The sequence below is a fragment of the Archocentrus centrarchus genome, chromosome 6 (genome assembly GCF_007364275.1).
Source record: "Archocentrus centrarchus isolate MPI-CPG fArcCen1 chromosome 6, fArcCen1, whole genome shotgun sequence".
NCBI lineage: Eukaryota > Metazoa > Chordata > Actinopteri > Cichliformes > Cichlidae > Archocentrus > Archocentrus centrarchus.
In genome coordinates, this window is record NC_044351.1 from 34,295,928 (window position 1) to 34,312,317 (window position 16,390).

A 16,390-nucleotide genomic window follows, 5' to 3' on the forward strand; every position below is an offset into this window, starting at 1 on the left:
TGACTGGACCGTGTCCACAAGGCTTACAGTAAACGTATCTAAATGAGGGCCTCCTAACCGCACGCTGATGTGGCGAGATCCCAGCAGCAACCTTATCTTCTGAATCACATGTTTATAGCAGAAATGGTCACATCAGGAAGACCTTACTAACTCTGACTGTAGCAGCCTCGCTCTGTGGACCGCAATCAGAAAGCATGAATGAACAACTCAAACAAAGAAACCTCACAAAACAGTCATTTATTCCATGAACATCTGCATGAGGTGAAAGTGTAGGAGCATAATTCAGGTTTAGTCTACTATACTAAGACTATACCCCCCCCAAACATTTCAGGCATGTACAGCTTTGGTTCACAGCTGAATCCAGTCATAAATGTAAGTGTAGTGTAGGAATATCTGCGAGACTCTTCTCGCAGTCAGTGAACTCTGCGGTCTGATGTCAGCGGTGAGGGTGACGGGCGATGGTGATGGATAAGATGGAGGCGGATGTAGTGGTCGTGAAAGTAAGTGGTCACAGCTAGAGGAGGGCCCAGCAGGAGCAGCAGCCACACTAAACCGTTGCCATAGTTTCCCTGGAAATAGTCTCCGAGGAATACCGCAACCAAGAGCTGGAAGGAGGGGAGGTGGTGTTAGCTCAAGAAATACGGCAATTCTGACAACATAATGCATCACGTCAGATGACAAAGATAATGATCACAACACTAAAGCACACTGGGTTAAGATTTCAGTGTGTCTCCATTTGCAGCGTGCATGTTTCCACAGTGGCAGATCTCTAACCCCAGTAAAAGAGTGCAGCAGGGTGTACCGTACATGAACGACTGAGCTGGATCCCCACACAGGTAAATCAGCAGCAGCTGCCACTGGTTCAGTATTCTCACCTCAAACACCATCAGGAGGAAGATCCACAGACGGCAGCTGTGCAGGGGCAGAGCAATCATACACTGTGTGGGAGAGAAGCCATCGCAGCTCATTAGTATTGTCAGAGATGATCCTAAAGCTACAGGCTGCAGTTCACCTGGTCCTGCAGCAGGGGGCACCTGCACGATAGGCCTATATAATTACATCTGCTTCTAGGCAGAAGCCCCCCATTTTTTCTACTTTTCACAATAAGCTGTACAGACAGCAACACTTATGTCCTTTGGGTTTTCCTATAAGGAAGCCAAGTTTGTTCATAAATCTCTAGCATCCTGCTTATGCATGCTGACTGATCCATTAAGGTTTTACAACAGGACACGCTCCATCGATGACATAAAAAAGACTCATATTTTCCTCATCTCGTTTCCTTGGCCTCAATGGAAAAAACATATTATGATATATTATGAGTCAAGGGGAGATTTGGATCAGATTTCACAGGAATGCTCTGAGAATCTGACTCCAGAAAAAAACTACTTAATAAAGTGACGGTGGATGTTTGTGATGTGGGTCTGCTGGGGTGAAACTACAATGTCCCACCGACGGACTACAATCATCACAGATACATCGCCCAGTGCTTAAACCTGGGCAGCAGGGGTGGCCACTGAACACTGGTTCACCTTTGCAGCATGTCTGCTTATTTCTGCACAAACTTGGGCTGAACATTATTAGACTGCTGTAACTGGTGCAGGATTTCCCGCATATTAAGTGCTAGATTTATAGGACTCGGTTCGATTGTGCCTGTGCACTGAAATTCAAGCCCTCCAGTCTGTGGCTGCAATGATGGTCCTGTAGCAACATTAATATGATGTTTTAGGAACAAGAACAATAAGGTAAAATCAGCTACACCCATTAGCAATGGTCCACTGTATCCTGTGCTAAAGGAGGTAAGAAAGGAAGCATCAAATCACCTTTCCAAACATGTTAGAAAGAGCAGACCATACCTCACAAAGAGCAGCAGACATCAGGAAGACCAGCAACTCAGCATGTGATGGAGAAACATTCCTCTCCACCAGCCATATGTATATGTGTCTTTTTATGCATGAAAAGAAAATCATGTAAACAAAACACTCAGATGTCAAATGAGTAAAATCTGTGGTCAAATTCAAGCACTCAGGCCAAATTATGAACATAGTACCTGTGACACCACTTCTGAAAGGGAATATTCCAGTTCTTCCAGAAAGCAATCAAAGTTCTGGCGTTCCTGTGAACAAAACAAACTGCAATCATCCTGCAACACTGCTGCGAGAGAACGACACAGTTCACAGTAACAGCTCCGTGCAACTGACCACCAGTCTCCGTAAAAATGGCGATCGCCGAAGCGCAGCAGTTCTGCACAGAAGTTCAGGTAGGAATGGCTCAGGAAGAAGAAGAGGAGCCAGAGGAAGTGCGTCGGTGCCTGACAAGAAAATATGTGTTAGCAATACCAATATACCACACATACAGACTGCTCTCTCTAATTATTATGGACAAGGACAAAAGAAAACATTTAAAGGAATCCAAAGTCACTAACCACCAGTCCCACGAGGTGCTCCACTCTCGTAGTGATGGCCATGCTCTGGATACAAGTAAACAAGGAGAAAGAACAGTGGATTCATCGGGGTGGAGGCCGGCCTGGTTCTAACGTTCACAGCTGGGATTGTGTTTCACTTACAGAGAATGAGATTTCTGATCTCCGGAACATGGGCTCAATCCACTAGGAGAAAATAAAAAGATTCAAGAGTCATGAAATTTAAACTGGATCCTAAAGTAAATAACAGTCTAAAGCAGCCATTCCCAAAGTCGACGGGGCCCACCCAATCTTAAATCTTCACTCTCATCAAAATACAAGAGAAAGTAATGAAAGAGATTTTCCTTGAAAACTGTATTTAAAAAAAAAAAAAACATAAACAACACAGACTGTTGGCTGTAAATTGCAAAGTACTAATGCCAACATGTGACCCACTGGGACACAAACTTCAACACAAGAGCAGTACATTTAGGTCAGAGTAATGAGTAATATCACAAACTAACCACCTCCTGTTACCAGTTTGAATTCAGTTTTTATATAAATGAATACATTTATATTAATATATATCTGTACATATGTGTGAGTAATTTCAAACTGAATTTCTATTACTGTGGCCCCCCCTGCAGTACCTTGCAGCCCACCAGGGGGCCGTGCCCCAGACTTTGGGACTTGTTCACGACCGACCCATCACTAGTCTAAAACATGCATCAATTTCCACGACTCACTGCTTCAAGAAAAACCAGCTGCAGATTTTACTGATTTATAGACACAACATCAAATGCAGAGAGGCCAGTCGAAGGCTCTGATTTCAGTTTGATGCAAAACATGTTGCAATAACAGCACTCCCTGACAGCAACAGTCTCCCGAGCAGGGCAGCGTGTCCCAGCACACCAAGAAAACTGCACAGGAACAGGTTGAGGAACATGATAAAGAGCCAAAGGTGCTGACCCAACTTCTGAGATACCAACCCACATGAGCATTTTAGGGATAAGAAAACATGCGTGAGCAAAGCACATTTTACAGTAGATATCATCAATTCTACTTCTAATTTACACACATCCCCCCATCAGCCCCTGAGTGAAACACGCCTTCACGGCCCCAGACACCCCAAGAGGTGTGCACATGAATATAATAGTGATGCTGTACCTGCTGCACAATGCCGACCATGATCTGGACAACAACCACCTGGAAGTAGAAAATGCAGTGATTACATTTTATTGTCCTGGAGGGAAAACACTGTGATCAGTCTTAGCTGTCAGACATCAGTCCTTAAAAAATCAGAATCAATCAAGAAACCAGAGATAACTACAAACACTATGACATCAGTGGGTACACACACACACACACACACACACACACACACACACACACACACACACACACACACACACACACACACAAAGACACACAAAATCCCCTCCAGTGTCTCTCTGCATCCCAGAATCACATTTTCACTGTTCAGGACTATAAATATAGCAGCTCCAGTCACTGGAGGTGCAGAGATGGTCTGATTGGAGGGCCTGAAGCTCACTAGGCAAGAAAAAGTTTTCAATTTCAGCAAAATTTTCTGAGCACCCTTAGTGTTACCATGCCAACAGAGGATGAAGACCGTCATGGGAGCGCTCAGTCATAGACTTATAATGAGAAAATTGAGGGTCACCCAAGATAGCACCATTAAGAGCTTATATTTTCCTTTCCCACACAGCAGAAAGCTCACCATCTCCAGCAGTCTGTGCAGCAGCTTGTTAATGCGGACTTTGGGAGTGCGCGGGAAGCCTCTCTGGTAGCACAGAGTGGGTGCGAGGAGGAAATAGTAGAGATCTGAGAAAATAAAGACAGAGTCAAAAACAGAGGAATGCTTTGCTGTGCGTCGCTTTCATGAAATTAAGCAGGTGTTACCTCTGAATGTCAGATGCTCATTGTGGTCTTTTTGTGGTTCAGGTCCATTCTGGTCTTTACCTAAAAAAATAATAAAAAAATTTGTAGTAATTGTTGTTCTTCTAAGGCGGGGTCAATGAAAACTTTAGTGATGGAGAGATACCTAAATGAGCCAGACGGTACCAGCGATTAGTTTCCTGGTATGAGTAAAGCTTCATCCCCAGAACAGTGTAGAACAAGAGAGAGAGAAAAGCGCCACCTGGTGGACAATAAAACACAAACAGCCTTTTCACAGCAGACACTGACACGTTTCAGAAGATAATAAGCACAGATGTTTACATCACACTTCCTGGTTTGGTGTCATGGCTTAAGCCAGGCATCATCAGTTCTTAAATTTTATTTTAACTTAGTTGCTTATTTCAATTGTTTGTAAAGCAGTCGCAAGTAAGAATTTCATTGCTCAGCATAACCACAGTGTTTTGCGGTGTACATGACAATAAACTTCTTGAATCTTGAATCTTGAATATTGAATCAGTTCCACCAGTGCGACTGTGAGCAGTGAATAAAGGTCTGTCACATACGATACGCAGCTGCCAGAGGGGATGTAAAAAATTCACACCTTTCTTTTCCGTAGTATCTACCTGCAGAGCGTTCACCTTTGCTGGGTGTGTTCTAATTGGACCCAACCAGCAGACCAACTGTTGGAGGAGAACTGCCTAAATAAATACACTCACCGGCCTCTTTGTTAGCTGCACCTGTTCAACTGCTCATTAACACAAATATCCAATCAACCAGTGGCAACACAACACATTTAGCCAAGCAGACATGGTCATGATGGCGTGCTGAAGTTCAAACCGAGCATCAGAACAGGGAACAAAAATGAATGTGGCGTGGCTGTTAATGCCAGACAGGCGGGTCTGGGTGTTTCAGAAACTGGTGGATTTTCCCACACAGAGAAAGGTCTGAAAATATCCAGTGAGCAGCAGTTCGCTGGAACCTCAAATAACCACTTGTTACAACCACGATATGCAGAAGAGCATCTCTGAATGCAGAACACATTGAGCAGAAGACCACACAGGATCCCACTCCTGTCAGCTAAGAACAGGAAACTGAGGGTACGCTTCTCATGGGCTCACCAAAAACGGGAAACAGAAGATTGGAAAAACGTTTCCTGATCTGATGAGTCTCCATTTCTGCTGCAACATTCAGATGGAAGGTCAGAATGTGGCATAAACAGCATGAAAACATGGCTCCATCCTGCCTTGCATCAACAGTTCCCAACTGCTGCAGGGTGAGAGGCAGGGTACACCCTGTACAGGTCGCCAGCCTGTCGCAGGACTACGCAGGTCACAAAGTTCGAATCATCGCAAACTGGTTTCCTGAACGTGACACAGTCACCAGATCTCAGTCCAACACAACACCTTTGGGATGTGGTGGAATGGGGGGGTAAACATCACAGACACGCAACTGACAAATCTGCAGCAACTGTGTGACACTATTGTGTTAATATATGGACCAAAATCTCTGAGGGATGTTTGGAGCACCTTGTTAAAGAAGAAGAAGAAGAAGAAACAGCCTTTATTGTCCCACAGAGGGGAAATTTGGGTGTAACAGCAGCCGCAGTTATTATAAATATAAATAAAAATATAATAATTCACACTATTAAGAAAAGAATATAAATATATATAAAATCAACAAACAAGATTAACCTTAATACTACTAATAATAACACTATATACAATGTACATGATGTGCCTGTGTGTTGAACCTTAACAGGCCGGACTATTTACAGTATATTATATATTATCCTACATTGTGTAGGTTATTGTGGTTTTTGTTGGGAGCAGTGATGATTATAAAGTCTTATAAAGATTATAAAGCCACGCCACGAAGACCTGAGAAAGTTCTGAAGGTAAAAGGACGTCCTACCTGCTACCAGTGACGTGTACCTAATGAAGTGGCCGATGAGCGTATACTGCAAAGGAACTCATTACAGTAAATATGATGCAATGATGGTGCACACATTTAAAGTTGTTACCTGTTGACATTGTGGGCTCACACATGAGGACTGCAGCAGGAAATAGAACCAGCAACCCCAAATTAGTGAGGTGTAACCGATGAGTGTTGGTGGCAGACAGCATCGCCTGACAAACAAATTTATATTTTGACCTGATAATAACACAACTGGTACACTTTCATCCACAACATTATGGATCTAAAAGAGGAAAAGCAGCTCTCACCTTTTCCTGGGAGCTCTCCAGGAGCAAAGCTACCAGAGCAAACATGTTGGCAGCTGGAAGAAACATTTTGTTGGTTCTCAACAACAAGTTTGCTGCTGGAGCCACACATTCCCTTCCCAAGGCTAATCTAAAGTCAGCTCATATCATTCAGCATGCGTTTGTATCTCTGCTGCAGTCCTACAAATAGTTTCTCACCCAGAATGAGAACGACTGACGACCAGTTGCAGTTGTCCTCAATCAGATGCCCCCAAACTTTCTGGACATCTATCAAAAATCCATATCTGTCGGGAAGAGGAAAACAAAGCCAAATGTCTTTATGGAAGCACGGGAGCTCATTAATTCTGGATGAAATGCTGCAATGAATACTAAAATTTAGAAATGTCTGAAAATGTCTCTACGCCAAGCTAGCACATAGACTTTAGATTAGATGATGCCCAAAATTTGAAGTCCTTTTTAGAGACCATGTGGGAAATTTCCTAAGCATGAAACCACCATGGTTTAAAAAAAAATCATAAGGTAGAGAATTTAAAATAAAAAAGAAGCTTATTTGTAGGTGAGCAGTTTTACAGATATCTAACTTTATTACAGGGGAAGTCTTTGGACAGCGATGACCAGCGATGGTTACAAATACCTGGAGACAAATGTAAAGGCTCTGCAGGTCTGTGGACGGCAAAATGCTTCAACAGAACCTCATGAGAGTTTCATCAAAGCCGTCTCTGAGATTTGTTGTCACAGAAGAGTCACATCATAAACCCAGCAGGAGTCATTGTATCCTTAGACACGTGTTCAAGCATCATAAACAGCTGAAGGAGCGCTCAGTGGAAATCTGCAGCCTCCACTGTTCAGTCACATTATGTAGAAACTGCTTACAATAGTTTCTGTTTGCCAAAGCTTCAAAAATTTAAAGCTGTTTTTTAGTCGTTTCTAAGCTGCAAAGGTTTGCAGGGTTTGCTGTGTCTCCCAGCACAGTCTCAGAGCATGGAGGAGATTCCAGGAGACAGGCAGAGCTGGAGAGCTGGACAGGGCCGGAGAAGGTCCTTAACCCATCAGCAGGACCGGGATCTGCTACTTTGTGCAGGAGGAGCAGGATGAGCTCTGCAGAGCTACAAAACGACAGATGTGAAACAGTCTGGAGAAGTCGTGGAGAACGTTATGCTGCCTGTAACATTGTTCAGCATGACCGGTTTGGTGGTGGGTCACTGATGTCTGGGGAGGCATATCCACAGAGGGACACACAGGCTAGGCAACACCACCCGGACTGCCATCAGGTATCAGGATGAAATCCTTGGAGCTGTCAGACCCACGCTGGTGCAGTGGGTTTTGGTTCCTCCTGGTGCCTCATGTGGTGAGAGTATGCAGGCAGTTTACTGAGGATGAAGGAACTGATACCACTGACTGGCCCCCACACTCCCCTGACCTAAATCCAACAGAACACCTCTGGGACATTATGTTTTGGTCCATCCAACACTGCCAGGTTGCACCTCAGACTGTCCAGGAGCTCAGTGATCTGGGAGGAGATCCTCCAGGACACATCCATCATCCCCGATGATGTCAGACAAACTACTGAGTACCATTTTGAGCTGCTGCAATTACATTTTGGCAAAACAGATCAGCTGCATCATTTTGTCACTTTGATTTTGGGGTGTCTCTGAATTCAGCCTCTGTAGAGTGATACTTTTTAATTTCCATCAAACAATGTGGGATCCTTTCATTCCTAACGAGCCCATATCAATACAGAGATCCAGCATGATTTTTTATCCCATTGAGATCTGATGTGCTTTCAGTGTTTTTTTGAGCAGTACACATTAATCATTAGATAGATTATAAATTTGTATTTTCAAGATAACTAAAGAATTGTTCACATTTGTTTGCAGCTTACAGTGTTCGCATTGTTTGTAACCAACATCGGGTGTCGAGCTCAATTTCACCAAGTGAATCTCATCAAGGGGCAAACAAATATACCTGATTCACACGCAGCTACTGTACAGTCTGCTCCAATAAAGCCCTCAAACATGCAGCTAACTCACAACAACCTGTTTCACAGGCCTGAATCATGTGGTGAGTCACGAAGAGTGAAATTATTGAGTTTTTAATCAACGATGGTGCACTCCACATGGTCAGGTCACAGAAAGTTACACCGCTGTCCTTTTTTCCCCTCATGCACTAAAACTGTGATCGATGCAACTTTAACTCTCATTGTGATACAGAATGCTGAGTGCAGTTCTTCATTTTATTCACTTATGATTTCACAAATCACTGTTTTCAGTCACGTGTGCACAGGATGGGCAGAAAACAGAAACAGTGAAATTAAATCCACCACATATGAAAATTCAGGCCCAAAAAAAGTCGAGCAGCCATTTATACTCACTGTATGAAATTCTCCAGGAACAGGTGAGCATGAGTCAGGACCTTGAAAATCAGAAGGACATACATATAGTAAATAAGTCCAAATGTAAGCGCTTTTATAACTCAGAAATCAGAAGGAGGGGCTGGAAAACCGACCAGCAGGATGATGATCCAGTTGAGGATGCCTCTGTATCCGGTGAAGCTGCTGTTGGAGCTCAGCAGGGAGTCTTGGACGCTGTGGCAGCTGCACAAAAACACATTCTCATCATCTTTGGGCTTATTTTTGTAAGTAAATATTATCCTATCAGCTCTGATATGACTGCACTCTGTGTAATGGATTTTTTTAGGGGGGTTAACACCCAACATTTTGGGGCTTTTTAAAAATTTGAGTAAAATATCTGAGACTTCATCCACAGGTGAGGGCTGTGGCAGCAGTGTTGAATATTTAGTAACAAATGGTTTAGGTGCAAATTAGTTATGTGAGAGGTTATTGAATGTGTTTTACAAATTAATTTAAACACACAGAACCAATAATTTAGTTAATAGTTTACTGATAAAAGATATTAATGTAACATATTTCATTTATTCCAGAACGTGTTTTTCCTTCAAATATATGCATTTAGATTCCCCACTAGATGGCGGTGTTGCCTCGCGTTTGGGCAGAGGCGAAGAAGACAATGTTGTTAGCTAGTTTTAAGCATGTTAGCCAGCCGAACAAGTGTGTTGTACAAATGTATTAATTAGATGCAGTTCTAGTAAAAGCAAGATGAAGTTCAAATCGGACGTCTGGGCATTTTTCCTTTAAAAACAGATGTTGCAGCTAAATCCACAACATTTTTTTGGTGCCGAAACCCGGGACAGGACGTGTGAAAAAGGATCTTTGTTGGGATCAAGCCGATAGCTGTAACAACGACAAACGAAAAGGAAAAAATGACGGAGCGACTACAAAGGTTAAAACAGAAGCGGACTGTGCTGCGGGCGTCCGTTACGAAGCTGCTGCAAAATATTCAGGATGAAACAAGTAAAAGTAATGTGAACAGTGATCATTTGCAAGAGCTGTTAGCCATGTTATCGCAGAAGGAGAAAAGCCTGCAAGATATTGAACCCGGTATAGAGCAGGAGATCGCATTGGAGGAGTTAGATGCGGACTTGATGAGGACAATGGAGTATCAAGACAACACGAGCTTATGGCGCACGCGAGCGGAGAGAGCGATTGAAAGGGCTGCCATACAACAACTTGAACCGGGAGGGGACGCTGCCATAGAAACGCGTCCACAACGACTGAGTGACGCAAGTACACGGTCAACAGCAAGCAGACCCTCTGTAAAACTACCCAAGCTCTCAATAAGCAAATACAATGGAGAAGTATGCATGTGGCAAGAGTTTTGGGACCAGTTCGAAAACGCTATTCACCGAAACCCAGACTTGAGCAAAACTGAAAGATTCACTTACCTGAAGTCATATCTCATCGGGCCAGCTGCACGAGCTGTTGCAGGGCTGAAGGTAACTGACACGAACTATGATACTGCAGTAGACATGCTTAAGCAAAGATTTGGAAGGAAAGATCTCATTGTAAGTGCGCATATGTCTAAATTACTGAATCTAAGCCCAGTAAAAAGAAGCGCAGACATTGTCGCTTTGAGACAACTTTTTAATGATGTTGAAGTACAAATAAGAAGCCTAGAAGCTTTAGGTGTTGTGTCAGATAGTTATGGCGGTTTACTGTGCCCCATACTGCTCAAAATGATTCCTGATGACCTTGCCCTTGAGTATACACGCAAAACAGATATCGGGCAAGCATGGGATGTTGATGATCTTGTTAAATTTTTGCAACAAGAAGTTGAAAGCAGAGAACGTGCTGCCCATTTGACAAAACCAAGCGAGACTTTTAAAGATGCACATGGCATGCAGAAACAACACTGCAAACCAGATTTAAGCAGAGATAAGTGGAAAAGAGCTAACGTGCCATCAGCAGCAGCCCTCCACACAGGCAGTTCAAATACACCCCTTGTGCCCAGTTGCATATTCTGTAACAGTACCAGCCACAAGTCAGAACAGTGCACAGAAGACACAGTCACAAGCAGGAAGGAAAAGCTAAAGAAAGCAGGAAGGTGTTTTATATGCCTAAAACCAAGACATCTTGCTCGAGACTGCAGATCGAAAAATGTGACATGCACTGATTGTGGTAGGAGACATCATGCGGTAGTGTGTGACAAAGGTGAACAACCGTTAGAAAACACTGATGCTGCAGAGAACACAAGTGATGCTGTAGTCTCGTCAGTCATTCCACACGCAGCAAACCCGACTGAAAAATGTGAAACAGTATTGTTGCAAACTGTGAGAGCGAGGATTGAAGGACCCGGTGGAAAGAAGCTTGTGCGTTGCTTGATTGATGGAGGAAGCCAACGGAGTTTTGTTCAGGAGAAACAAGTGAAGGATTTAAAACTGCCAGTGGTGAAACAAGAAACACTGAACCTGCACACGTTTGGCTCTAAGAACCCTGTGACCACTAAATGCAACGTCATAAAACTAGTCCTGGAGAATGTGAGAAACAAAGATCAGGAAATTGAGATTGAAGCTGTTCAAACGCCGCAGCTGTGTACTGCAGTCATGAAAATACCCAGTAAACACATCCAACAGCAGCTGGAGAAAAAAGGGCTACCGGTAGCAGATGTGTCAACAGGAGACAAGGACGATTTAGAGCTGTCAGTACTGATCGGAGCAGATTACTACTGGAAAATAGTCACAGGCAAAACTGAAAGACTGTCAGATGCATTAGTTGCTATTGAAACCAGATTTGGCTGGGTAGTGCAAGGACCAGTTGTCATGTCCAGTATGAATGAAGCAGCATGTATGCACATTGGACTCAGTGAAGACTCATTGGAGATCTCAAACCAGCTAAAAGCATTTTGGGAAATAGAGTCACTGGGAATTTCTACCAAAGGTGAGGAAACACCTGATGACAAGAAAGCACAAGAGAGCTTTGACAGGTCAGTCAGATTCATAAATGAGCGGTATGAAGTTGCATTGCCATGGCGACAAGACACACCCAAGCTAGCAGACAACAAGAAGGTTGCAGAGAAAAGGTTTGAAAGCTTGAAAAGAAAACTGAAATCTGATGTAACGCTGTTCAAAAGATACAATGATGTAATAGAAGAATACAAAGAGCAGGGAATATGTGAAGATGTGCCAGAGAGCAGCTATTCAGCAGAGGCAGAGAATGTAACATACTACTTGCCTCATCATGCTGTAATCAGAGAGGACAAGGTAACTACCAAATTAAGGGTAGTTTTTGATGCTTCATCACGTGAAGAAGGTTGTTCTTCTTTAAATGACTGTTTATTACCTGGCCCAAACCTGAATGCTGACCTCATAAGCATTTTAATCAGATTCAGACAAAATTCAGTAGCTTTCACAGCAGACATTACAAAGGCTTTCCTGCAGATATCCATTACTGAGAGTGACAGAAATGCTGTGAGATTTTTGTGGTTTACAGGACCCCCAGATTCTGAAGGCACCAACACACGCATAATGAGAATGGCACGTGTTGTGTTTGGAGTAACTTCAAGTCCATTCTTACTTGCAGCCACAATCAGACATCATCTAGAAAAATATCAAGCTGACCAACCAGATACAGTAAAGCTAATGAGAGACTCATTTTATGTGGATGATCTGATTGCTAGTTCAAGCAATGCAGAAGAGGCATACAAACTTACTACAAGAGCGAGAGAGATATTGGCGGCTGCCAACATGAACCTGTGTAAGTGGACAACAAACTCCCATGAACTGCAAACTAAGTGGTCAAACAGCAGCCTTGATTTTACACAAGAAACAGAAGCACATGGAGCTGTGCTCAAGGTACTTGGTTTGGTGTGGAGACCGGACACAGACGACTTTGCATTTGACCTCAAACACTTGATGAGCATTCTGAAAGGAAAAGAGAACACAAAGAGGAGTGTTTTGAGATCATCCGCCAGAATCTTTGATCCCATAGGATTCCTAACGCCATTTACTATTCGAGTAAAATGTTTGTTTCAAGAAATGTGGCGAAGGGGCCTGAGCTGGGATGACGAGCTGCCTCCAGACCTTTCACAAGCATGGCAACAGTGGTGCATGGAGCTTCCTCAGATCCACCAAATAGTCATTCCAAGGTGGTATGGAACAGAAAACCTGTCAGGTAAATCACAAGTTCTCCATGTTTTCACAGATGCAAGCGAAAGGGCCTATGGCACAGTTGCGTACCTGCAAGGACAAACACCAGAAGAAGAGACTGTTACCACGCTGGTAGCGTCCAAGTCAAGAGTGGCACCAATCAAAACAATAACACTTCCACGGTTGGAATTAATGGGAGCCTTGATTGGAGCAAGGTTGGCAAATAACCTTTTGAATGCACTAAATATGCAACTCAGCCAACTCAAAATGTGGTCAGACTCCATGATAGTGATCCATTGGATTCGCAGCTCATCAAAGAAATGGAAACAGTTTGTTGCGAACAGGGTCATGGAGATACAAACTTTGACACCTCCGGAACTATGGACACATTGTAATGGGAAACTTAACCCAGCTGATCTCACAACAAGAGGTCAGTCTGCAACAAGGCTGAAAGAAGAAGAGCTCTGGTGGTCAGGCCCACAATTTTTGAAAGAAAGGGAGCATCAAACCACCCCGCCAGAGACAACAGAAAACATGTTTTCAGAAGAAGAGGTTAAAGCGGAGTTAAAGGCAAGTCAAGTCGCAGTACATCTCAGTAACAGTGAAAGAGTAGAATCTGAGCCATTGCTTCAACTGGAAAGGTACAGCAAACTACAAACTATTCTAAGAATAACTGCATGGATTCAAAGATTTCTTCACCACTGTCGTTCAAATCAAAGAAAAGCTGGAGAAATAACAGCAAAGGAAATATCAGAAGCTGAAAAGGTCTGGACACGTGAAGCACAACTTAGCAGTTTTGAAAGGGAAATAAAAGAGTTGAAAACTGGAGAAAATGTGAACAAAAACTCAAAATTGAGAGACTTTAAACCATTTCTGGACGAGCACGGTTTAATCTGTGTAGGAGGAAGGCTGCAACAATCGGACATGAGTTTCAGTGAGCAACACCCATGGTTGCTACCCTCAAGTCACAGATTTGCACGACTTCTGATGGAATACAGTCACAAAAAGGTTATGCATTCAGGCGTAAGAGACACTCTTGTTCATCTGCGAGAGAAATACTGGATTCCACGTGCAAGACAGCTTGTCAAAAAATGTATTTCAGATTGTACTATCTGTAAAAGATTCAAAGTGAAAGCAGCACAGCAAACAGCTGCGCCTCTACCCAAAGACAGAGTTACGGAAGCACCGCCCTTTGAAATCACAGGTGTAGACTTTGCAGGCTCACTGTTTGTAAAGACAAAGAACACTACAGAGAAAGCGTATGTCGCACTTTTCACCTGTGCAGTGACACGTGCAGTGCACCTTGAATTAGTGTCGAGTCTATCAACAGAAAGTTTCCTCTTGGCACTCAAAAGATTTGTTTCACGGAGGGGACTATGCAGAATAATCTACTCGGACAATGCAAAAACTTTCAAACGGGCTGATCAAGATCTAAAGGACCTGTGGAAAGCTATGAAAGAGCCTGAGCTGTTCGAATATTTTTCTGAAAGAGGAATCAAGTGGAAATTTATTGTGGAGAGAGCAGCTTGGTGGGGCGGGTTTTGGGAAAGATTAGTGCGTTCTGTAAAGGGATGCCTCAAAAGAGTCATGGGCAGAGCATCTTTGCGTTTTGAAGAGTTAACTTCTCTATTGACAGAAATAGAAGCCACTATCAACTCAAGACCACTCACATTTGTGTACAATGATTTGAAAGAACCTCTACCTCTGACGCCAGCTCATTTCCTGATTGGGAAAAGACTCACCTCTTTACCACCAAAGTCATTTTCTGCAGAAGGTCAGACAACAAATGCAAACAAAGAAGAGCTGACCCGAAGATGGAAATACCGTCACAGACTTGTAAATGAATTTTGGAACCGATGGAGGAGGGAGTATTTGCAGGACCTCAGATCTGCACACACTCGTCAAACCCCAAATCCAATGCAACTCAAAACAGGAGATCTAGTTCTAATTGGAGATGACAAGATGCCACGTCTAACATGGAAAACAGGACTAATTATGGAAGTGTTCCCAGGAAGAGCTGGACTAGTCAGATCCTGCGCTGTGCGTACTTCAACTGGGACAACATTAAGAAGACCAGTTCAGCTACTATATCCTTTTGAAATTATTGCTTAAACTGTCTTCTGGGGGGGAGGATGTTGAATATTTAGTAACAAATGGTTTAGGTGCAAATTAGTTATGTGAGAGGTTATTGAATGTGTTTTACAAATTAATTTAAACACACAGAACCAATAATTTAGTTAATAGTTTACTGATAAAAGATATTAATGTAACATATTTCATTTATTCCAGAACGTGTTTTTCCTTCAAATATATGCATTTAGATTCCCCACTAGATGGCGGTGTTGCCTCGCGTTTGGGCAGAGGCGAAGAAGACAATGTTGTTAGCTAGTTTTAAGCATGTTAGCCAGCCGAACAAGTGTGTTGTACAAATGTATTAATTAGATGCAGTTCTAGTAAAAGCAAGATGAAGTTCAAATCGGACGTCTGGGCATTTTTCCTTTAAAAACAGATGTTGCAGCTAAATCCACAACAAGCAGAGAGGTTACCAGAGCAGGGATGCATACGGATGTTCTTCTTCACTGGTTAGATCAGAGGCACAAATGGGAGCACTGTCATGGAGGCTTGCACTGTCCTCTTCGACTGAGGAGGAGGAGAACCTCTTCCTCATCGCAGCCATCTCCAAGTCTGAGGGTCGGTCCGCCGAGCTGAAGGTCAGAGGTGCTCGAGTTCGCCGTGACAGCCAGGAAACGCTCACAGATCAGATTCCCATCACTCTCCTGTCAGATGCTTCAGCTGAAATACTGAGATAATAAAGTATGAACATAAATATTAAACAGTGTCATGTTTTTATTGTATTTCATGTGAGAAATAAAACTCTACAAATTCCATTAAAAATGCTTTTTCTTTTAATTTCTTGGCAACAAATTTGAAACACAATTTACCGACTGAACTGTTTCTTATGTGATGATCCATCCTGCTCCAGAGAGCTCGAGGTTAGACAGTGCTGTGCAAAAGTCTTGAGCCACCCCTCATTTCTTATTTTCCTGGAAGAATGGGAAACGCAGCAAACGTGCAAACCCACACAGAAATACAGAATGTAAGACTGTGAAGAGACCACTCCACAGCTGATGGTGTTCCACTCTGTTTTTACACCACAATATGTTTTTACTGCATTGACAGTGTGTTTGGGATCATTGTCGTGCTGAAAAATGAAGCCAGTGCCAATCAGATGCTTCCAGATGGTGTTACATGGTGGATCAAAATCTGATGGGACTTTTCTGCATTCATAATTCCACCAAGTTTGAAAAGACCTCCAACACAGACACTCAGCGTTATACCTCACTCCTGACCTCCT

The 16,390-nt window shown here is 43.1% G+C and overlaps 2 protein-coding genes across 2 annotated transcripts; one reads left to right on the forward strand and one right to left on the reverse strand.

Moving 5' to 3' along the window:
• Nucleotides 1–238: 238 nt before the first annotated feature.
• LOC115781136 (diacylglycerol O-acyltransferase 1-like) lies at nt 239–15,744 on the reverse strand. The gene is made up of 17 exons (XM_030730575.1): nt 15,582–15,744; nt 9,040–9,127; nt 8,906–8,946; nt 6,733–6,818; nt 6,538–6,590; nt 6,336–6,441; nt 4,461–4,556; nt 4,319–4,378; nt 4,137–4,240; nt 3,566–3,604; nt 2,564–2,605; nt 2,423–2,467; nt 2,199–2,308; nt 2,048–2,113; nt 1,854–1,941; nt 876–938; nt 239–605 (listed from the first exon to the last, which is right to left on the reverse strand). Exons 1-17 carry the CDS (start codon nt 15,710–15,712, stop codon nt 414–416), a joined length of 1,410 nt encoding a protein of 469 aa, XP_030586435.1. The 5' UTR covers nt 15,713–15,744; the 3' UTR covers nt 239–413.
• Nucleotides 9,410–15,668, forward strand: LOC115781137 (uncharacterized). The gene is made up of 2 exons (XM_030730576.1): nt 9,410–10,386; nt 15,545–15,668. Exons 1-2 carry the CDS (start codon nt 9,814–9,816, stop codon nt 15,620–15,622), a joined length of 651 nt encoding a protein of 216 aa, XP_030586436.1. The 5' UTR covers nt 9,410–9,813; the 3' UTR covers nt 15,623–15,668.
• Nucleotides 15,745–16,390: the final 646 nt, after the last annotated feature.

Excerpts from the sequence above, each read along its gene's own strand:
- LOC115781137 (XM_030730576.1), top strand. The coding sequence starts at position 9,814 with ATGACGGAGCGACTACAAAGGTTAAAACAGAAGCGGACTGTGCTGCGG. Across the intron at positions 10,387-15,544 it reads GAGCTGTTGCAGGGCTGAAG|ATGTTGCAGCTAAATCCACA; the intron begins GTAACTGACACG and ends CTTTAAAAACAG.
- LOC115781136 (XM_030730575.1), bottom strand. The coding sequence starts at position 15,712 with ATGGCTGCGATGAGGAAGAGGTTCTCCTCCTCCTCAGTCGAAGAGGAC. Across the intron at positions 6,591-6,732 it reads GTCAGTCGTTCTCATTCTGG|CTGCCAACATGTTTGCTCTG; the intron begins GTGAGAAACTAT and ends TGTTTCTTCCAG. Across the intron at positions 939-1,853 it reads TGTCTGCTGCTCTTTGTGAG|TGTATGATTGCTCTGCCCCT; the intron begins GTATGGTCTGCT and ends TCTCCCACACAG.